Here is a 23,665-nt window from a genome sequence, read left to right on the forward strand (position 1 = left end):
TTATTTATTTATCTATCTTATTATTATAATCTTTTCCAAAATGAGTTGATCCTATGTGTAAACTTCTGACCTGGTGGGCCTGGTCCCGAGCACTTGTCTGTGACTCTGTGGTACGCCTACGACGAAATCAACCATCACGGTCTGTCATTTGATAGCATCAACGCACCGTAGCTCTAGGCCCCACTATGGTGTAAAGTGTAAACAACCGCGGAAGATCAAAAAAAGAAATGGCGCAAGATTCTATTTTAAATTCGTACTCAGAAAATTTCGCTTCCTGTGATCCAGCTAAACAACAACCGAATCCTCTCTGTCCGTTCCTTTTTCTTCAAATCGACGGTTCTATCCCCTCGATCCGCGTCAAAGTACTCCGACCAATCAGATTGCATCTCCTAATCTCTATATAACAAGATCCACAATTCTTCCTTTTCTCGTCAAGTCGAAAGCGTTTCCCCTTCTCATCGTCTACTCCACTAGCGTCTCGCTAATCGCACTACCTTCCATTTCCCTAAAGGCCTAAATCATTCTTGAGTTCTAATGGCGCCTAAAGCAGAGAAGAAGCCCGCAGAGAAGAAGCCAGCATCTTCAGCTGCCGAGGAGAAGAAGGCCGAGAAGGCTCCGGTTGCAGAGAAGAAGCCCAAGGCAGAGAAGAAGTTACCGAAGGATGCTTCTTCATCAGATAAGAAGAAGAAGCGATCGAAGAAGAGCGTTGAGACCTACAAGATCTACATCTTCAAGGTCTTGAAGCAGGTTCATCCTGATATCGGTATCTCAAGCAAAGCCATGGGGATCATGAACAGTTTCATCAATGACATCTTTGAAAAGCTCGCTCAGGAGGCTTCGAGGCTCGCGAGGTATAACAAGAAGCCGACCATCACGTCCCGGGAGATCCAGACTGCCGTTCGTTTGGTGTTGCCCGGAGAGCTTGCGAAGCATGCTGTCTCTGAAGGAACCAAAGCTGTTACCAAGTTTACAAGTTCTTAGGGTTTCTTGTTCTGTAATTTGGGTCTGTCATTTACTCTGTATTGGTGTAATGGTTTATTCTGTAAAGATAGGCCTTTTTTAGCTGGTCATTTTCCTCTTGATTGTGTAATTTCATGCTTCATGAACGAAACATCTTATGAATGAGAACAATATTTTCTTATGTTCCAAATTTAATGCATTATTCTATTGGTCTTGGCCTAGCGAAATCGAGATCAATCTGCAACTGGTACTTGAAGTAGGAATTCTGATGTTTTCCGGGTAGGGAATCTAGTGTGTGAGGACTGATTTTAAGTGATTAGGGTGGTGGGCCCATATGTTTTGCCATTTCTTTTTCATGCGGAGAATGTATGTTCCACGGTAGGATGTGCGTGTGAGGCGCCTGGTGTCGGGTGTGAGGAGCAAATCCAGTATCGAACTTCTGACCTCGTTTTAACGTGCGCGTGGGGTGCTTCTTGTCAGGGATTTCATGTTTCTAAATCCTGGTGAAGCAAACAAAGCTTCATTTTCTCTCGCCGTCTTATCTTAACCCGCCGAAATCGAATTGTTCGGTTGCATATTGCTCTGGTGTCTGTTGATGGCGCTCAGCGTCTATATGCGTGTCAGTTCTATATCTGTTACGCCTAGAAAGCTTCGAATCCCTAATGGTGTTAGAAGCGTTGGAGGCTGTGTTGCTTCTGCGGTGGATAACGATCCCAAACCTTCAGTAGGCATTTATGCGGATTCTACTCCGAGGGCTCGATTTGTTGCGAGGCGGTCCGAAACGGTTTCTGTTCAACAGCTCGAACGCCCACTAAGTCGGTACTTGTTGCAGATACGAGGGAACGATGTGAGGGGGTATAGCTGAGTTTACATGTTCTAAGTTTTTGTTTTCTACTTTTTTCTTGGTTGCAGGAGACTATATGAGCTTGCCTGCAAGCCAGTATTCTGTTTTGGATGCCGAGAGGATTGAACGGGTTGATGATAATACCTTTCGCTGTTATGTGTACCGGTTTAAATTTTTTGCTTTTGAAGTCTGCCCTGTCCTGCTTGTTAGAGTCGAGGAGCAACCTAATGGCTGTTGCATTAGGCTTTTGGCCTGCAAGGTATCTGCTGCTCCATTTACTCCCCGTTTGAGTGTCTTCTCTCGTTCAAGAATTCCTAAGTGTGAAGGGAAGTAGCCTTTTATCGTCAATCGTCTGTTTTATTTGATTGCTTTATTACTCACTTGTTAGTTGGTGGCTGGTTGCAGTTGGAAGGTTCAGCAGTCGTAGTTGCACAGAACGAGAAATTCCATGGTATGAATTTCCCATTTTCTCTGTTCTGCATTAGTACAGCAGAAATTAATTGCAACCCTGCACTCCACTTTTTTAATACTAGTACAGCAAGCATTTCTCAATGTTTGTAGCTCTGGATTCAACCATAGTCTTATTAATACTATTTCATTAACCAAAACATACACCAGGGCACCTTCCTCGTGTAAATACTTAGTTTATCTATATCTAATATAAAATAGATATTGACAAATGTTGACCTTTGGTATAAACTCATTTCGATTAGAAAATTTCCTCTTCCCTTTTGAATTCGCACATTGGCTATCCTTAATGATATCAAAATACCTACTTGAAGACCCTGTTTCATATTAAATGTTGATATCTAATTTGCTCCCTAACTTTCATTTTGAATATCCCAAGTAAAAGATTACATTTCATAGTTGATCTCTCTAGCATGAATCCACATTGGTTTTCTAATACACCAGTTGATGTCTTAATTGTTGTTCATTCATCCTCGTTGGGTGGGTTTCATGGTTCAATAATTGTTGTGACTTTATGTATCACCTTTGCTCATATATATAGGGAGCAAAGTACTTTTCCTTTAGTCATCAGGGTCTTTATTGTAGTTTTAGCATCCATATCAAACAACTTAATCAACCATAGTAAGCCCATCTCATCATGTACTTCTGAACTTTTATTGAGATACTTTCTCAAAGTGTTTCCTTGATCTTTCTTAATGCTTCTTTACATTTTGAAGCATTAGTTCGTGTGCTCTTTGTGCTCCATTCTGAAGCTTCTCTATCTTCATTCAGTAATTTTTGAAAACAACTTCAAGTCTCTTTAATCTCCTCATTTTTTTAATAGAACTTTTTGATCTTCACTTTTATGCATTTAATGAAATCTAGACTACTTTTCTTTGCCCTTTGCTTTGAAAATCTTTATGTTGCCGTTCTTACCTTCTTTGCACTTAGTTTCTTGTGGCTCGGTTTGGAAAGAGTGCAAATGCAAGGTTTAGAAATATTGCATACAAGGGACAAGGTATTGCACTGTACATATTTGTATTTGCACCCTTCCCAAAATGAGTCTGTAGCTTCATTTGGGAAGAGTGCAAGCACAAATATGTAGAACGAAAAACCTTATTATACCGTATTTGAAAACCTTGTATTTGTACTGTACATATTTGTATATGCACTCTTTCCGTAGGCTCAGTTTGGAAAGAGTACAAATACAAATAGATACAAAATAATATAAAATACAAGATTTTGCACTCTACATGTTTGTATTTGTACTCCTTCTGATCTGAGCCTATAGAATTAACTATTTGCCATGATTTTGACTTCACTTACTAATTCCTTAGCTTCTATTTTAGCATTTGGTGTCCCTCTAAGTTTCCTTCATTTTTTAATTGTTTTTCAAGTTTTGTGTCTCTTTGTTTTAGTCATTTGTTGAACCATTTTATTTCACCACCAAATCAACTAGGGTTTCAATTTGGGTGGTCTTTGGTTGAGCATTTGTTAATGTTTGAAGGGCTCAGCTTGAGGGTCTGGGGCCAACATTGTTTAAATTCTTCAAGTTGGGTACCTGACTTTCACCCGTACTCAACAGTCATTTTTTCCCTTTGTTTCTCCAAGAACCTCTTTAGCAACTCTTTTAATACAACTTTGCAATTTAATACCATATATAATTAATTTCTTCCTCTTACTTTTAATTTATCCTGGAACTGTATTAGCTTTTCTCACTTTAGACTCTATCACTTGATTTTAGGGGCCCTGTTGTTTTCTTTTTTTCCTTTTCATCTTTGCTCTAACACAAACATCTAAAAACATGACACCAAATAGAGTAGAATGGTAGAATGGATTCATATGTTTGATCCCATATTGTTGGTCGTGTGTCTCAAATAGATTGCAAGTCATGTTAGTTTCCATAAGAGTTCTTTTGTTCCAACTGATAATAATAGAGCATTGAGTCCTTTTTCTTTTGTCAATTCAGATGTCTAGAGTCTTAGTCGTGTCAGTTCTTACAATGGGTTCAAATGCTTTGTAATCTTTATTTCAAAAATGACATGCCTTATTTAATGGAAGTGTGTTTTGAATTATTCTCTCTTTCATCCCTTTTATGTCGAGATTAAGAATCAATTTGGTGTTTCTACTATTTTTTTTTCCCGCTTGGATAATGCTTTAGGGTACATGCAAAATGCCTTTCAAGCTTACTTTATCAGTGTGGCATTATTCATCAATCGTTTCGCACTTACACCCCTTAACAAAATGGGGTTGCTGAGCGAAAACATTGCCATCTTTTCGATGCTGCATGTGCTCTTCTCTTTTCAAATGTCTGTAACTCTGTACCCAAATCATATTGGAGTGATGCTGTTTTAACTTCCTTTTTTCTTATTAATCATTTACCATAATCCGTTCTTCATGGATAGTTTCCTTTTTTATGTGTTGTTTCCTTTGATGTCTCCGTGGCCTCTCTGTTGTTGTGTATTTGCTTAGTTCATGAACTAGGTTCTGGACTTAATAAACTTGATATTCAGACTATTAAATGCATTTTTCTTGGATATTTTTGTACCTAGAAAGGTTATAAGTGTTATATCCCATAGGTGTGTACAAATTTTGTTCGTTTTGATGTCACCTCCTTTGAGTCAACACCATTCTCCTCTACTACAATTATATCTTTTGATGATTCCTTGTTTTCATTGCTACTTCCTATCCTAGAGTGATTTACATATACGTTTAACAAGCTCTGGCACCATCATCATCATTGCTTCTGTTGCTACATCCAACTCCTAATTTAGATCTCTCTGTAACAGCATGCAATTGTGTGTCTTCCTACATTTGCATCAGGAAAGGGTGAGAACACAAGTAATCTATAAGGCACCGATTGGGCCAATCTTCTAGAAAGGAGCCCAAATATAACTTTTTGAAGGAAAAAGGTCTTGAGGAAAAAAAAACTATAAATGGGGATCCCCTGAATAGGAAAGCTCTAATAGAATCCTCATTCTCCCCTCATGAGTCCTTGAGAGGTTATAACTGTTCTTGCCCCAAAGACTTCCTTTCCTGCTCTTTCTCTCTCTCAGATTTCCTTTTCCCTATTACCTCCGATGGCCACCCTTCCAAGGTGCCATTTCTGCAATTGTTTGAGCCAAGACCCCTTTGTGCCGACCCACACCCACTTACACTCCCTATTGCACCTTGTAAAAGTAAGCAATCATGCACAGCTCATCCTATTTCCCAATTTGTTTCTTATAATCATGCTTCTCCTACTCATCATTGCTTGTATCCTTGTTATCTTCTATTTCTATCCCTGAGTTTGTTCAGGATGCCCTCTGCTCTCTTGACTTGAAGAAAGCCATGGATGAAGAAATACATGCTCTTTAGCTTGGGACCTTAATGCTCTTCCACTAGGGAAAAAGACTGTTGAATGTTGATTCATATTTATTGTGAAACATTGTCTTGATGGTGGTGTTGAGGGATTGAAAGTTTGACTTGTTGTTAAGGGCTTCACAAAGACATGCCGAGTTGACTATTTGGAGACTTTCTCTCAGGTTGCTAAATTCACTTCATTTCATGTTATTATTTCTCTTGTTGCTTGTTTTAATTGGCTGTTGTATCAGATGGACATTAAGAATGCATTTCTTCATGGTATGCTTGAAGAGGAGATTTATATGGAGCAACCTCCAGGGTATGTTGCTTAGGGGGAGGTAGGAAAAGTATGTAAATTGAAAGAGCTATCAATGGGCTGAAACAATCATCTCATCCTTGTGCCTGGCTTGGCTGCTTTAGTGTAGTTCAATTTTTTTGGCTGAAGCTATTGATCACTAGATGCCTTGTACTAGCCATGCTTTCATCCTTTCTTAATTTGTCAATGGATGGGAGGTCCAATTTTTTTTCATACTTTTGTTGTCAGGTTGTAGAAGAAACTGGGAAGGTTTGAATATATTTTTCTTTGACATCATTGGATGACACCAGATAAGCTAACCAGTGGGGAGTAACTGCGTCCTGACCCATAAGGGTGTGTGGTTTACCTCTTGGAAACCTAACAAATTCTCAGCTTGTACCCTTTGTTGGAGGATATAATGCCAGGGGTGTTAGTACCATCTAATTGGAGATTTTCTGCTGATCTTTTGCTGAGAATGTAAAGCTTTTCCTAATCTGAACTTCATTTCATGCTTCCCTTAGTACATAAAATTTCTATGTTCATAATTTTCTGACTTTTTAATCAATATGGTATACTACACTGAAATTCTACACACCAACCTCCCAACAGAATGGCATTGCTGAGTGTCAGAATTGGCACATGTTTGAAGTTAATAGGGCTTTCTTTTTTCAAATGGCAGTTTCGAAATCCTATTATAGTGATGCTAGCTTTGTTGCTTGTTATCTTATTCGTATGCCTTGGTTGAGTTTTGTGTCTCAAAATCTTTCACAACATTCTTTTCCTTGATAGTCTGTTAGTTTATTTTTCTCCACATATATTTGGATGTGTCTGCCTTGTTCACATCCTTGATAAACTTAATCCTCATCTGTGAAGTGCGTTTGCCTAGGCTTCTCAAGGATCCAAAAGGGGTTACAAGTGTTAACTCATCATTTAAACATTATTTTTATTAATATTGTATCATATTCTCTCAGTCTATAATGTACTATACGTTTCTACTTCCACATATGACATATTTTAGTCATGGCTCATATGTTCAACTTGTCCCTATTTTTTATGAATCACTTTTGTCTTCTAGTGTGATTCCTAAGCCACCTATTATGCAGGTTTACTCTTGATGATTCTCTGCTCGAGTCATGCAACCATTTGCTCCAACATCTGTTAGTCATAATGCACAACCCAGTCATGCTAATCATCTTCACCTACCCATTACATTTTGGAGAAGTAAGCACTCCTATACTAATTCCATTAGTCTCTATACTTCTTCATTATCTCTTAATTTCTGTAGCTTTATCTCCTCAGTGTCTACTATTTCTATTCTTAATAAGCTTGTCTAGGAAACCATTATTTATCCTGGGTGGGGGACAACAATGAAAAAAAAGAAATTTCTGCATTTCATAAAATGGTACTCGGAATTTGATTCCTCTTCCTCTTCGTATGAAAATGATTGGGTGTTGATGGGTGTACACAAAGAAGTTTCTCTTTGATGGATCAGTTCAGTGTCTTAAAGCTAGATTAGCTGACATATGGTGTTAATTGTGTTGAGATGTTTCTATCTGTTGCTAAAATTTCATTTGCTTGTGTTGTTATTTGTCTTGTTTCTACTTATTAGATTTTAATGGAATGTAAAAAATGCATTTTTGCATGGTGATTTGAATGAGGAAGTGAGCATGGAGCAACCATATGGAGGTTCTTCATAGTGCATTTATTCAAAGTTTGAGTCTAAAGGTCTACATTATTAGAAAGTGCTTTGACACTAATTAAGTATGGGAAATGCAGCCTCAATGGTGAATCAAATATCTTGTGGTAGCGAACAGGATAACTTGTCAGTCCAGGAGCTCACCTCAGATACAACCATTGAGGTTGGACTACTACTTCATTTTAGTTAGAATGTGGTATATGATTCAATGGATGGATTTATTACTCTCCATCTTGCTTATGAATTGACACATGGCATTCAGGTTTCAATTGATATCCCATTTCCATTTCGATCAATTCCGGTGAATGTGATTGAATCAGCTGGAACTCAAGTCATTGAACAAATACTAAGGATAATGCTTCCCAGATTTATGAGACAGGTTAGTAAAACATTTATTGAAGTTTCTTGTGCATTTACTTACCTATTTTAAAAGAATAATTTCTAATTATAGGGGTAAATAATATGCGCTCCTTAAAATAACAAAGGTTCCTAATATGAGAAGTGGGATCACAAGGAACAAAAAAAATCTGTTCTGTCAATATAGGGACTTTGAATATATTCTTGCAACTCCTGAATTTCTTGATGATTTTGAGAGTTGCTGCAATTCAATGTTTACTTTTACCTTGCTCATGTCCTTTGAATTTTGACTAGATTGTAAATTTGTGACAGATTCCATGGATGGTCTGTGGTGCTCCTCTTCCTTCCCATCCTCATCCTTGCTGTTTTTTTTTTTCCTCTGTTTTTTAATCTTACTAATATTTTTGTTATAATAATTTCACTTATCAGCAACAAGGATGTGAACTTTAAGTTATATCAAGGTGCACTAGTCATAGACTAGTGAGCTTTCTTATTGTTCTAAGCATTCCATTAATATTCCTATATCATGTTATCACATTGGCATGTTTTGTTATAATATTTTCCACAATTTTCTATTTATATATTTGTCTTGACGGAGTAAAAACATAGTCAATAAGAAAGGGGCGGGTTTTGATAGTGAGTTAGGAAAGGAATAGGGAAGAGATCACCATAAAGATACAATAGAATGAATTGAACTGTTGAGAGCATAGATTCTTTGGCTCTTGAACCTCTCTTCTCTTCTCTCCTCTTCTCTCCTCTTCTCTTCTTTATTTGTTCTGATTTCTGGGTTGAGCTCAGGAATGATTTGTGTTGGCTTAAACAAAGTCCTCATGCATGGTTTGATAGATTTCAAAGTGTGTTGTTAAACATTGGATATGGTGGATCTAGTGATAGTGAATCCGGATGGAGAACTTAAAGGTCGACTCAGATTACTGGATCACAGCTTGGTTGATCACTTCATAAATTCTGACCCAGATGTGGAGAGGATTGAAGAGTGGGCTGATGCTGAACGGCTACCTGAGAAACCTTTTTGGGTGAGAAGACTGAATGCCAGCTTCTTTTTGTTCACTTTCAAAAGTGAGGAGGCAAAATAAGTTGAGAGCCCTGACCTTAGAATTGGAAGATGGGATCCTTTAGTTGGAGCAATTAGGGATATGGGCCCTTTAAACATGGTGTAGATTACTGTGTTTGGGATTCCCCTGCATGTGTGGAGTTCCAAACCTTTAAGGCAGTGGGACACGCTTGTGGAAGATTTAAATTTGTTGATTCTAGAACAATTTCTTGGAGAAACCTGATTGCTGCTCATATTTTAATTGAAGTTGAAGAGATTCACTTTGTTCCTACTTCTCCACCTCCTCGATTTTCTGGTGAAATTTTCGACTTAAGACTGGTCCTAGAAGGGTCATAGCCAGCAAGATGGATTGAGAATATGGAGATGTGGAGTGAGGAGGCTAAGAAGGTCTGGTTGTGTTCTGACAAGTTTGGGGGGAAGACGCACAGTCAGGTCGAGTCGAAGGGGGAAGGGTGCGAAGTTGAAGATGAGGATATTTTCAGAAGTAAAAATATTATTGGCGTGGTTGGGGACTGTTCATTGGGCCACATAAAGAATAATGATAAACTTAAGTGGGGATGTTACGACGACGGAGTTTCTCTTATTAAAAGCTAGCAGTGTTAGGGGGGAGGCTAATTCGGTGGGACATGTGGAAGAAGAAAAAGAAGGGGAGAGTTAGGGAGTTGAAAGAGAAAGAGGGATCCAGACTTTCAGAAGACCAAGAGGCGTCTCGGGCTGGAAAAGGCGATGAAGGTCTGAAAGTGGACCGAGTTTTGAAATCCAAGCTCATCAACAATGCTGGAGAGATTTCAAAGAAACCTCATTTCAAGTTGAGGGTCTCGAACAAGAGAAAGTTCAATCAGAGTCTAAGAACTGGGCGTGCATTTCAGTCTGGAAATCTTGGGAGGTGGATTGTTCATGCAGATCTTGAGGAGATCGATCAATGCAGAAGTCACGATGAAAGTTTTGATCTAAGGAAACAATGCGGTGGAGGGAAGAAGGAGAAGACAAGTTTTGTCCAGTAAACAGGTAAGTTTATTTCTTTTGGTGATTTCTGAGTCAAGCTCTCGTCCATTTCATTACAGCCATGGAGTTTGGAGATGGGGCTGGTCCCTCCAATTAATATATAAAAGAGTCTACAAGAGGAAGAGGTTAAAAGTTTTAGAACTGAAGAAGAAGGGTGATGAAAGGAGGGAGGAGGAGCATCAAGATGTAGTAAGGGAGATAATGTTGATCCCAAAAAAGGAAGGTCTAGAGGTTAGGCCAGAGTCAGGGTATGAGGAGGAGGGAAGTCAAGCTGGGGAGAGTTGTCTCGTTTTGTCTCAACAAGCTGATAAAAAGGAGGGGGATAAAGTGAAGATTAAGAGCTTGGTTGAAAGGGAGGTAAGAATTGGCAAGAGTTTAGGGCTATTCTTTTGGGGGGGTGAAGAGTTCGGTAGAAGAGCTTTCAAAGCATTTGTAGAGAGTAAAAGGGAAGAGAGAGTGAAGAAGAATTTGCGACAGAAAGAAGAAAAAGTTTGGGATGAGGACGAAGACAGATACGACGAGGCGTTTGAAGCTGAAGACTAGCTTATTTTTGAAGTGCAGTGTTCTCTGTTTTTCTTTTTTTTTAGTTTTGTGTCTTTATAATCCTTCTGTTGGGGTAATTGGGTTGGGTGTTATCTTGACACCCCTGTTCGGGTTGTAACCTGTTTTTTATTTTATCAATCATTTTTTATTTTTTACTTTACCAAAAAAAAGTGAGTTAGGGATTCAACTGTCCGTTACTTTTCCAACTAAACTAACTGACACTTTTAACTGTTGATAAAAGTAAAATAGTACAATACTATAGATGAAATGGTCATTGGCTACTTCCATGTGTAGAGTTGTAGCCTGTAGGCCCATGGATCCTTCAATTCATTTGGAGAGAAGCAATGTCATTGTTTTGCAACATGGGCTCCTTGTTTAGATAAACACTTAGATCAGAAAATAACATTACTGATGTTCTTCTAAGGAATGGGGTAACAAGGAAATGTTTGGCTTAGAGACCGCCAAGCCTGGGATAAGTTTGTTACAAGGTGATGATTTAATGTTTTTGTAGATTGTCAAGACTGCTATTCAGTCTTGATCACTAAGAGATTTCAGGTTCGATGAGAAGAGAATGTGAAGAAGATGTAGAGGAAAGAGTGGTGGAAGAGCAATAGAACACAGAATTTTAGGAGAACATAATGTCAATATTCTGCCGCCGCCACTTTAAGTTAGTATATATAGGTTATGCTAGTTACATGAAAGGACATATCTGCCCTTGGTGTTTACATCATAATTGCTAACAAATAACAAACAATATAGTCTTCGGCCCGAGCTGTATGAGGCAGAAACTCGTCCCACGTACGGTTCGGAGGCCGAGCCCCACCCCAGCAGTAATGGTGCGGCTTACCAATTCGTTATTGGATGAGATAATGTCATATCATCTGTATCATGGAGTTTGTCGTTTATTGACGGATTTTTCGGGATTTTTGTATTGTTCTTTGATTATGTTAGCCAGAAAAAGATGGACAATTTCTTTTCTCAAAAAGTTCTTCCTATGTTATCTAATTTTTTTCACTGCTTGTGCTTCTCTCCTTTCACGTATTACAAGCCATGGCCCTTCTCACTTATGCTGCGGATCCTGAGACGGAAGCTTTGCTCCGTATTTGAAATACTTATCTAAATCATACCGAGCAAGCGAGAAAACTACAACGCAACAAGCAATGGATTGAGCGCTAGCGCTCAAGCCGTTGCGCGGTAGCGCAGCCAACGCATGACTAAGAAAGCGAAAACCTAAATCAATGAATCTAAATCCAACTTCTTATAGTCTTGAAGAAAACATGCATTTCTATTTAATAGATTCAGAAATAGTAGCAAATGCCCTTGATTCGCGAGAAGATCCTCGAGCACCCTCTTGGGCCCACATCACTGTTCTCTACACTCCCCCTCAAGTTGGGAGTATATGTTCATCATTCCCAACTTGGATAGATCCGCCTCTAGCTTCTTTCTTGATACGACTTTAGTAAGAATGTCTGCTAGTTGCATACTGGATGTGATGTAAGGGAGGCATACTTCTTAAGATGAGACCCTTTCTCGCACAAAATGGCGGTCAACTTCAATGTGTTTGGTTCTGTCATGCTGTACTGGATTATGTGCTATATTAATGGCGGCTTGATTATCACAGTACAACATCAGGGGCTTCTCATACTCAATACCCAACTCCTCAAGTAGAGATCTTAGCCATAGGATTTCAGCCACTCCATTGGCCATGGACCTGTATTCTGCTTCAGCACTTGACTGGGAGACAACACTTTGTTTCTTACTTCTCCAGGAGACAAGGTTTCCTCCCACAAGGGCACAATATCCCGAGGTAGACCTTCTGTCATCAACACTCCCAGCCCAATCTGCATCAGTATAAACCTCCACCTTCATGTGGTTGTTGTTCTTGAAAAGTATGCCCCTACCTGGGCATCTCTTCAAGTAAGCTAAGATTCTTTTTGCCGCAAGAAGATGTGTGGTTCTAGGAGAATGCATGTACTGGCTGACAACACTAACAACATAGGTAATATCTGGCCGAGTGAGGCAGAGATATAGGAGCTTACCTACCAGTTGCTGGAACATAACTTTGTCTTCCAGAAGCTCCCTACTCTCGGCACTAATCCTGTGATTCTGTTCAATTGGTGTATCTGCAGGCTTAACACCTAACTTTCCAGTTTCTGCCAACAGGTCTAGGACATATTTCCTCTGAGATATAAAGATCCCCTGTTTGGATCTAGCAACCTCAATACCCAAAAAATACCGAAGTACACCAAGGTCCTTCACCTCAAATTCTTGGTGAAGAAGCTGTTTAAGAGACTCAATCTCATGGCTATCATTCCCTGTGACCACAATATCATCAACATATACTGCCAATAGTGTCAAAGAGGACTCCACCCTCTTGATGAATAGGGTATGATCTGACTGGGCCTGTACATATCCAAACTTCACAAGTGCTAGTATGAATCTATCGAACCAAGCCCTAGGTGACTGTTTCAAACCATACAAAGCCTTGTTGAGCCGGCAGACCCTCTTACCTACTTTTGCATCATAGAATCCAGGAGGCAAACGTATGTAAACTTCTTCCTGTAGATCTCCATTCAGAAAGGCATTTTTCACGTCCATTTGGTATAAAGGTCAGGTGTGACTTTCTGCAAGAGACAAGAGAACTCGAATAGTAGTCATCTTGGCTACAGGTGCAAATGTCTCCAAGTAATCTATGCCATAAGTCTGTGTAAACCCTCTTGCAACTAACCGAGCTTTGTACCTCTCAATAGATCCATCTGCATTATGCTTCACCGTAAATACCCATCTGCATCCAACTGGTTTCTTTCCTTTTGGCAAATCAACTACCTCCCAGGTGTTGTTCTTCAACAGAGCATCCATCTCAACTTGCATTGCATCTTTCCATTCAGGGACGGATGAGGCTTCTTGCACTGTTCTTGGTATAGAGACATTGGAAATGGAGCTAAGTAGGACCTGTAGGTAGGAGATAGACGATCATAGGATAAAAAGTGGGAAATACAGTGGGCTGTGGATATGGTACAATGTCGTTTCCCTTTACGGATTGCAATTGGAAGGTCAATATCATCTGTAGGGGAAGTTTCTGTGGGCTCTGGGACTGAAGTATCTGGACCTGGAGCTGCAGATGAGATTGGAGCTGGTTTGGACTGCTGATGATCAGGATCAACCTGCCTGCACCGCCTGTGATAAACCCTCAACTCCTGATTAATAAGGTATACCGCCGTGAGGATAGCATCCCCCTAGAAGCGAATAGGGACATTGGAAGTAAACATGAGGCTTCTAGCCACTTCCAAAATGTGCCTATTCTTCCTCTCGGCAATTCCATTCTGCTGAGGTGCATGAGGGCAAGAGCTCTGGTGGATAACCCCATGATGAAGAAGATAAGATGTCAATGATTTGGCAAAGTATTCCTTTGCGTTATCAGATCGAAGAACTTTGATCTTGGCATCAAACTGGGTTAGAATCATTTGGTGAAAATTTTGGGTCAGGGAAGGTACCTCATCTCGTGAACGCATGAGATAAACCCAAGAAAACCAGGTATGGTCATCAACAAATAACAAAAAATATCTGTAACCACCCATGGAAGGGATATGATAAGGCCCCCAAACATCAATATGCACAATATCAAAAGAATTATCACTCTTTTTATTACTCAATAAATAAGGCTTTCTACAATGCTTAGCAAACTCACAACTTTCACACTGTAGTTGAGACAACTCAATAGACTCAAATAAAGTAGGAAATAGACTCTGCAAAGATCGAAAAGACAAATGACCTAATCGGTTATGCTAAAGCATAACCGGACTCACACTCTGAGAAACAAAAGATAACTTCTCTATTGACTCTCCCTGACGGAACCGCTCCCCGAGCAGATAGATCCCATTCGTCTCACGACCAGTCCCAATCACCTTCTGCGTCTCCAAGTCCTGAAAAACACATCGGTCAGGGACGAAGGTTAGTGAGCAGTTCATATGCTTGGTAATACTACTGACTGAAAGAAGGTTAGTATCAAGCTTAGGCACATGCAAAACAGATGATAGGGACATAGTATCTGAAAGCTTGATGTCACCCTTCCCAGAAATAGGAACCAGGGAGCCATCAGCAATAGATACCTTATCTCTACCAGAAGACAAATGATAAGTAGTAAACAGTGAAGGCAAGCTAGTCATGTGATCAGATGCACCTGAGTCTATTACCCAACAAGGCTTAGTAGTACCTGGAGCTGAGGCATGATAGGCTGAAGCTCGAGTACCTAAATGGGCGAAGGCAGATGTGACAGGGGCTGATGGAGGCTGTGGTGGCTGAGCTGAATTTCCTACCTCCTTTTCTAGCTGTATTAGGGCAGCCCGAACTGCAGCTAAGGTCTCCAAAGATGTTCATTTTGTGCCAGATGAGGATGCTGAATCAGTGTTCATGGCTACATGAGCAGTGCCCTTCTTGTTTCTTAACTTCGCAGGAACCAAGTGAGGATGCGGTTTCCAACATGTCTCTTTTGTATGTTTGGGTTTCTTACAATGTTCACATACTACATCCTTCTTGTCTTCATTCTTCCTGTCCTTCTCTGAATCACCCCCTGATTTGGGTGTAGCCGCTACAAAGGCTGATACGGGTTGCATCATAACCTTCCTTCTGGTTTCTTCATTGTGTACAAATGAGTAGGCCTGAGAGAGAGTCACACTGTCTCTAGTCAAAATCTGCTGCCTCACAATATCATATTCTGGGTTCAGTCCCGCCGGGAACTCAAACACTCTGTTTGTCTCAATGTGCTTTCTATGGGTCTGAGCATCTTTGGGACTCTCCCACTCAAGAGTCTCTAAGTGATCAATTTCATGCCATAGGGACTTCAAGGTAGAGAAGTAGACTGATACCGGTTTCTCTCCTTATTTAAGGGTGTTCACTTCACATTTCAATTCATATGCTCTGGCAACATTAAGGGGTTGGGAGTAAGTTTCTTTCATAACATCCCATATCTCCTTGGCTGTCTTTGCCCACAAATAGTTCTGGCTAATATGAGGCTGCATAGAATTACACAGCCATGTCATAACCAAGTAGTTTTCTTGCATCCACATGGTATATGTTGGTTCTCCCTTGGAAGGTTCTTTCATATCTCCCAGGAGGTACCCTAATTTACCTCTTCCACCAATAGCTATCATGACTGATTGGGCCCATTCAAAATAGTTTGATCCATCAAACTTTACGGTAGTAATCTGACCACCCATCTCAGAAACACCACCATAACTGCTGTTCCCAAGATTGCCTTCTGCTTGAATCTTAGACTCCATTTCTGTCAAGTCTCAAAAACAGTACTTGAGTCACCAATCACAATCAAAACAATATAGGCCTGATCTGTATTGTCAGTGTATGTGCACAAAACCGAAGTAATTCTGATCTGAAACCAACTAGCCAACACAGCAGTAGCTGTCCATAGATCTCTAACCCCCTTAGAACTCTGAGAACAGCTTTAAAACAAAACCGATATGCTAGGGAAAGTTAGGGTTTTAATCAGTCCTGAAAGGAAGCAATTCAGTCACACAGTCCAAACTGAATAGATGAGCTTGCAGTAATAAGAAACCCTAGAATCTGATCGGACCTACCAATCAACTTAAGAGTAGTTCTAGGTAGATCACAGGGTTCAGTCAACCACTAGGGCTTGCCACAGATCAATTTCAAACCCTAGAGTAGAGAGAACACAGTTCGGTTCAGGGTTTGCTGTAAAACCCTAGGAAATCAAAGAGAGAAAGAGCTAGAATGGTTCGGCCTTCCCCTCCAGATAGGTCCAACCTATCTTCTCTGAAAGAACTTTTGTTAAAATAGTAACAACTTACAAGGAGAAATAGTTCACTGCCTTTTAGGGTTACCTGAACCCTAGTCTTCTCTGATCCTTCCTGACCACCAACACTCTGCAACCCTAGCAAGTTTCCAACAGCTGCTAGTATTAGTCTGCGAACTCCAAGAATCAGTCTGCGAACTCCAAGAATCAGTCTGCGAACTCCTCCTCTTCAGCTTTCAGTCCTAGGAGATTCTCATGTGGTCAGCTGGTATTAGACTCACATGAAAAACCTTGGCTCTGATACCATGTAGATTGTCGACTGCTATTCAGTCTTGATCACTAAGAGATTTCAGGTTCGATGAGAAGAGAATGTGAAGAAGATGTAGAGGAAAGAGTGGTGGAAGAGCAATAGAGCACAGAATTTTAGGAGAACAACAGAATGTCAATATTCTGCCGCTGCCACTTTAAGTTAGTATATATAGGTTATGCTAGTTACATGAAAGGACATATCTGCCCTTGGTGTTTACATCATAACTGCTAACTAATAACAAACAATATAAAACTGAAACTAGAGATAACAGAACAGAAAAATAACCACAGCTGTGACTAGCTACATTCTACTCTACGGACAGAGTGGGACCACAGCCGTGGGGCCCACATCACTGTTCTCTACAGTTTTTTATCCTTGAAAGTCAGCTTTGGGATGTTGTACTAGTTCCTTTATGCAACTATGGAGTAAAAGGATTTTCCACATCCTAATAAAATTTGTTTGTTTTGTTTTTTGATCAGTAAAATGCCTATTTTAGAAGTAAGAAGAAAATTTTATTATAGAAGAAAGAGACAGATTACAAACAATGCAATGTATTAGGATAACACCCAACCCAACAACAATGGGACAATGAAAACATCAGGAACACCTGATACAAAGAAAATTGATGCAGGGAATCAGACAAACTATGGCACAAAGTTGTGGTCAGCATTCATGGGCTCTCAGAGAATGGTTGAGATGCTGGAATCTCTCACAGGGTTTCTGGTGCTTCTTTGTGGAAGGCTTATCCAGGATGGTTCTTCCAATCTTTCTTAATCACATCAAGTTTGACCTCAATTCAGGTAATAAAATCAAATTTTGTGAGGATCTTTGGGTGGGTGAAGCTCCTTTAAAGGAGTTTTTTCCCTCTTTGTTTGCCTTTTCATTCTTGAGGGGAAGACCTATTTCTGACTTTTTGTTTCCGTCTCCCTCCTGGTCTGGGTTGAAACTTGGGTTTTCATAGAAATGTGAGGGACTCAGAGATGGGCCTTGTTTCAGAACTATTGCAAATGGTGGATGGTGTTTTTCTTGATCCTTTTGGGGTTTTACCTGTGCATCCTTTTTTTAAAGCTTTCTTTTCTAGCCAAAAGTTTGGTGCCGCCCGATCCCCCCTAAGGTGAATACTTTTTTGTTGGGAGGCCTTCCTTGGTGTTATCAACACATATGGCTTATTATAGAGGAAGAGACCTGGCTGGTGCCTTTTCCCTAATTGGTGTTTTTTGTGTGAATCAAATTATGAAACTGTTCATCATCTACTTATCTCCTGTCCCTTTGCTTGCTATGTTTGGGATTGTTTTTTTTTCTCTGTTTGGTGCAAGTGGAATGCCCCAAATAGTTTGGACAGGTTATTTGATCTCTCTACTTTTAGTTGGCTGAAAAGAAGGGGAAGATTATTGTGGAGATGCATGAGGGCAGCAGCGGTTTGGACAATATGGGAAGAAAGAAATTTAAGAATTTTCGAGGAGAGGAAAAGAAGTAAAGAAACATTGATTGAAGGTATAATGATAAAGGTGGCACACTGGGTGAAGTCAACACATTTGTTCTCAGACTTCTGATGATGTTATCAGACATTGGAGAGCAATTACAGCTTCATCAAAGAAGAAAACTGTGAAAACTTGGGTACTTCCTATGACTGATTTCCTTAAAATGAATTTTGATGGTAGCAGTTTTGACAACCCGGGTCCTTCTGGAATGGGAGGGGTGATAGATACGGAATGAAGATGGAGAAATGGTGCTGCTGTTTTCAGGACCACTAGGGGAAGGGGATTCCACAACAGCCGAGCTGAAGGCTGTGGTGTTTGGGGTACAGGAAGCTTGGGAAATAGGGGTGTTAGGAAGCTGATAGTAGATGGTGATTCGAAGGTGATCATAAGATGGTTGAAACAAAATGATAAGGCTGCTTGGTATTTCAGAAATAAGGTCAAAAAATTCAAAAGATTTTCAAGGGATATGCAAATAGTAAACTAGTAATGGGTTCCAAAGGCAGAAAACAGTATAACGGATCAGTTAGAAAAGTGGGGTTAATAAAGGACATTGTTTTTGGGGTCAATTGTAATATTAAGATAGTTTTACTTGTTGTAAGCTATGCTGGGGTTGCCAAGGACAATAGTAATTTCCTTGAAGAATAGAGATTCAACTTCATTGGGTGAAGAGAACTGCTAATTCCTTTACAGATGGTCTGGCTAAACAAGGGGTGGGAAGGGAACAATTATTTTGGGCGGTGTAGTAATTTTTTTTCTGTTTTACTCTTAAGGGAGGGTTAAGAGATTTTCTCTCCCCTTTGCCTCCTTTGTAAGTTCTTGTTTCTTTATTTAATAAAAAGTTTCTGTTATTAACAAAAAAAATTGCTGCGGTGGTAGCTGAGGCTACCCAAGAGATGTAACTTTCTTTCTTTCTTTAATAACTTTTTTTTTTTTTTTACTGTTGTTGATCAAAGAAATAAAAATTAATGCAAACTTCTCAGATGAAGAGCACCTCAATCATCTCCTTCGAATACTTCTTGCCCATTGCCTTCCTCATTCCATGCCTCTCCTCCTTCCCCAACTATAGATTTCTTCATCTCTCTTCCCTTTTGCATCTTTCAAATATTTCAAAGGCCTTTCTGGCAAACTTCTCTCCAGCCCAAACAAACAGGCCTAAGCTTTTGCCAACTTTAACACTCCTGTCCACCAAGTTCTCTATCCTCACCCCCCCTTCTCACTAACTACCGAGAGTTTTCTTCTTTATTAAGGTATGGAAAGAACGATGGTAATGTACGATGAAGTATGCCAAGCATCCTAACAGTTTTTACACCAGCATTGCTAGTTGCTATGTAATCTGTTAGCAACCCTTGCTTGTATTCCATTCTACCTCCTTTCAGTATAGTTTAGTCCTATTAGCCCCTTCTTTGGCCAGTGCATCTGCCATATAGTTAGCTGATACTAAGTGAAAGGTAGCTTCCACTTCTCTAGCTTGGTGTGTTGCGGTGGTCTTGGACAGTTGTTCATCAGCCACTATAAATTCAGGAGAGTCTAAAACCCTAAACCTTCCAACTCTAAACCCAACAATTACTAATGCAGGAGCTGAGGAGTCAAAATTTGGAATTTTCTGAAAATTTATGTATTTCTGTGGGGAAAATCTATGATACCATACAGACATGGTACCGATGAGCTTTGACCAATCAAAGCAAACCTGTGAGTTGTGTTTAACAACACCTGATTGGTCACCTCTTTTATGATACCGGTTGATCAGCTGTAAGCTTTTCCAATATCATGTCTTTCTGGCATTATAATCGAACCCATTTCTGTAATTTTGGACACTAGGGGCATTTTCATTATTTTACAATTTTTCTGTAGGGGTCCAATGATAGGGTTTGATTTGTCTAGTCTTTGGAGACATCCTATATGCTTTAAGCTTTGGAGTCGTTGGGTTAAAAAAAGTTGTCATTGAATAAGTAGGGTTGGGGCTAGTTGTCTTTTTTTTTTTAATTGAAAATAATGGCAATTCAGTTAGAGTCCTAGTAGGATTCTCATGAGTCTAACAGATTGACTCTTAGCCTCCTAGAATTTTTATGAGTCTAGAGTCTTTAAATGTGTATAGACATACACAAAGATCAATGATGTTTATTCAGTTTCTTGAGCTTATGCCAATTATGGGCAGTCAAGAAACAACAATGTCCTGAAAATAAATGTGGCAGAAATGCAAATGCTAAGATGGATAAGTGGAAAAACTAAGGATAGGATTAGGAATGAAGTTCTCCATAGGAACCTAGGAGTAGCTCTAATAGGTGATAAAATGAGAGAGACTGAGAGAGTAGACTAAGATGGTTTGGGCATGTGATAGAAGACCACCAACTGCACCAGTTAGGAGCAGTGATTTGTTACACATGGAAGGGGCTAAAAGATCTCGGGTTAGACCAAAATGGACATGGGTAGTAGTGAGAAATGATTTAAGCATTAATAATTTAACTGTGGGTATGGATTTAAATAGAACGGATTGGCGAAACAAGATTCATGTAGCCGACCCCATAGATAAGGCATGGATGATGATGATGATTCCCATACCCTTGAGTGATTCTAGGTTATCCCGTTATGATTCCAGGTATTCTCTTTCTTTTCTAAATCTTCTCTCTCTATTTTCTTTTATTCCTTCAAGAAGCCATTACAACCATCAACAGCCATAAATTTCTTATCAAGGAAGATTGTTCATCATTCTCAAAGGACTGGAATTTGAGTTAGTCCTACATCAATTACATTTAAATTCCCTTCTGCCAGCAATTCATGATGATTGTCTTTTTAAGTCTCAGCTCTTTGAATGCAGCAAACAGTTTGGCTTCAGCCAAGTTCCCTTCTCCTATGGGTCCAAATTCTGCTGTATGGACATGGTAGGCATGTTGAAGTGTTTGCTTCAACTTTCATGTTGAGGCATGTTTTTGTTGGGATTATTCTCTGTTTTGAGAGCGAGGTTTTAGGTTCAAAATCTATATATACTCTTGAGTTGCAGACCACTTGGAAACGCAATTTTAAGTGCTGCTTATTTCTTACTCAGTTGAGATGGTTCTCTATTGTGATGTGAGGTCTTCGGTTCACTGTCTTGATTTGCTTTTTAATTAAGGCTTTGTTTGTTTGTGGTGCAAATATGAACTGGATGCAAAATTTTCACCTGGTTCAGTTTTTCATCCATTTGTTTGTGGCTATGATTTACAGTCTAACCTGATTCAGAATTTTCCTTTTTATGGTCTCATTTGCACCCATTGGCAGTGCAAATTTTGCATTTGAAAAACTGACCACTTACTCCTCCCTGCTTATATGAAGTGGAGACCACATAAATTTGCTTCCTACCTAACTTCTCCCAAACAAGTAACCCTCTTCCCACATCCATTCATTACATACAAATTGGGTTCACGCCATTTTACTTCCTAATTTACTTGCAAACAAACAAAGTGTGGTCAAATCTGAAACAAAAGTAAACCAGGATTTACACTCAGCTCATTTGCACTCCTATGTGTTTATAATTTGCACTGCAGATAAACAGAGCCTGAAGATCACTAAACGAGCAATATCAGGTGGCAACCTGCACTATTACCAGCTTACATTGCTACAGGCGACAAGTTAGCTCTTTTTTTCCAACTGATTGATGCATCTGTACACTTGAGAGAAAGTTTTAGAAAATTAACACTCATGAATTATTGTTCTTTTTTGCCCATCTAATTAAATGTTGGTTTACTCAAGGTTCACAATTTCGATTTCAATACAGGCGTATTGTATCATATCGGCATTCAACAGGTCTAAGATACACCATTTTTTCAGGAAAAAAAACAATGTTTTTAAATGTTACATAATGTTAAAACCGTCCTGGGAAATGTTGAGAGTAAAAAACCATTTTTCATTCTATCAAAACATCCGTATTGGGTGCATGGATACTTTGGAGTTTGAACCATGGATTTACTTCTTGTCATGCAGTATACCTATATATATATATATATGTTTGTAACTTTTTTTTTTCTGTGGTAAGAATCATGTATACTTGATTATATTTCTAATGTTGCATACTTTCACCAGCTTTGGAGTTTGGAATGTTCCATCAATCTCATTAAGCATTCCCTTGGTTGTACACAATCATTCATGTTATACATGCTCTTCCAGTGCACATAGGAACTTGGTTTGTATCTGGTTTGTGATTGCGATCTTTCATGATCAATTTTTCTTCAATTGTTTTTTCCCTAGAAAAAAGAATTTGGCATCTCTTTGTATGGATGCAAATAGTTCTGTTGCAGCTCTTTCTGTTTTATTGGTGGCTTCTTATTTTCAATTTTGAAGTAGTTCTGCTTGAAGACGAGAATTATTAGTATCTGATGTTGCTGTTGTAAACATTTTCTTCTGAATCATTGCTCTTTTTTGATGGTTATATTCAGCTTGTAAAGGATTATCAAGCATGGGCTTCTGGTGATACATCTAGGCAGCCTCTTGGAACTGGAGAGATTTGAGTTGAATTGGAGGCCAGTCTGGCTTCTACAACTATGATGTTGAGAATTCGAGATTGATGTTCTACTCTAGCCGAGCCTTTTTCATGTTATGTTTATATCTTCCCTTTGTTTACATAGTCTATTACAGATGGAACGGGTCCAATCCAATCCAATCCCATCAATAATTTGGACAATTCTGGATTGGTCCAATTCAATGACTTGACCGTCCAATCTGTTCAAATTGATTTTAATTTATATTAGGTCTACCTCAAACTTGGTCCATCAACACCCTTAGTTAAGAGGGCTAAGAGATAAATATAAACAATGCAGTCGCTAGATATTTCACGATGACAAATTTCGCGAATGGATTAACGTTAAATTAGGTTATCAAGATCCAAATTTTAGCCATCAATCTCTTGTTCAATATAATCAGTCATGACTGTCAATTTTCACCTTTTGCTTGGGCAAGAAGATATATGAGAATAGGTCATAATGTGCTGATAAAGCTTTATTTTATTTTATTTTTTGTGCTGTTGAATTATTGAATGAGATCTGGGAACTATGGGTAATGGCACAGGCTTAAAGAACATTGTTGGAGGCAGGCTTCTAAATATTGATATGTATCAGGTAGTGTCGGTACTTTTTTTTTTTTTTCAAATCCGGTTCAGGGGTCGGTTTAGGATTCATCCACCTCCTGAACTGGCCAAAACCCTGATACACCCTCTATAGGGGCGTATTGGGGTGCTTCTGATACAATACATATCGGTTGATACGTATTGCGTATTGATACTTCGAACCTTACTTGGAGGTCGACTGTTTTTACATCCCCATTCATTTAGGCTGTGTTTGGTTCTACATGCCCGTATCTTTTCTTTTAAACCAAATACAGTTTTAATGTCCTCTAAAACTGTGCTCGAGGTACATCCTGCCTTCCGGGTCCTTTTGGCCAATATTTTGAGTTTTGATTGCGTGAGCTGTATGGCATCCTACAACCAATCTCAAGAAAGGGTGGTACATTGATATGCCAATGCAGGTTGAAAGAGAGGATGGAAAGCCTGAAGATATAGGATATCTCCACTCCATCGC

The 23,665-nt window shown here is 39.4% G+C and overlaps 2 protein-coding genes across 4 annotated transcripts; both read left to right on the plus strand.

The window, feature by feature from the left end:
* The first annotated feature begins 420 nt into the window (after positions 1-420).
* On the plus strand, positions 421-1,150 carry LOC148847183 (histone H2B.3-like). Its single transcript, XM_088948978.1, has one exon. The coding sequence runs from the start codon at positions 535-537 to the stop codon at positions 979-981; it is 447 nt and encodes a 148-aa protein (XP_088805104.1). The 5' UTR covers positions 421-534; the 3' UTR covers positions 982-1,150.
* A 187-nt stretch (positions 1,151-1,337) lies between these two features.
* Positions 1,338-22,852, plus strand: LOC148847184 (RAP release 2, galactose-binding-like domain protein, putative (DUF1997)). Of its 3 annotated transcripts, none has more exons than XM_088948979.1 (7): positions 1,370-1,775; positions 1,873-2,063; positions 2,210-2,255; positions 7,665-7,747; positions 7,847-7,963; positions 17,270-17,438; positions 22,529-22,852. In XM_088948979.1, the coding sequence occupies exons 1-7, from the start codon at positions 1,556-1,558 to the stop codon at positions 22,561-22,563; spliced, it is 861 nt and encodes a 286-aa protein (XP_088805105.1). In that variant the 5' UTR covers positions 1,370-1,555; the 3' UTR covers positions 22,564-22,852. The 3 variants fall into 3 exon arrangements, with proteins under 3 accessions (XP_088805106.1, XP_088805105.1, XP_088805107.1); XM_088948981.1 differs by lacking the exon at positions 17,270-17,438 and adding an exon at positions 21,641-21,679; XM_088948980.1 differs by lacking the exon at positions 17,270-17,438 and having other exon boundaries at positions 1,338-1,775.
* Positions 22,853-23,665: the final 813 nt, after the last annotated feature.

Source organism: Nelumbo lutea, chromosome 6 (genome assembly GCF_056320005.1).
Source record: "Nelumbo lutea isolate HS-2025 chromosome 6, American lotus-T2T, whole genome shotgun sequence".
Lineage (NCBI taxonomy): Eukaryota > Viridiplantae > Streptophyta > Magnoliopsida > Proteales > Nelumbonaceae > Nelumbo > Nelumbo lutea.

Excerpts from the sequence above, each read along its gene's own strand:
- LOC148847183 (XM_088948978.1), top strand. The coding sequence starts at position 535 with ATGGCGCCTAAAGCAGAGAAGAAGCCCGCAGAGAAGAAGCCAGCATCT.
- LOC148847184 (XM_088948979.1), top strand. The coding sequence starts at position 1,556 with ATGGCGCTCAGCGTCTATATGCGTGTCAGTTCTATATCTGTTACGCCT. Across the intron at positions 2,064-2,209 it reads TTAGGCTTTTGGCCTGCAAG|TTGGAAGGTTCAGCAGTCGT; the intron begins GTATCTGCTGCT and ends GGCTGGTTGCAG. Across the intron at positions 7,964-17,269 it reads TTCCCAGATTTATGAGACAG|GGAATCAGACAAACTATGGC; the intron begins GTTAGTAAAACA and ends AAATTGATGCAG.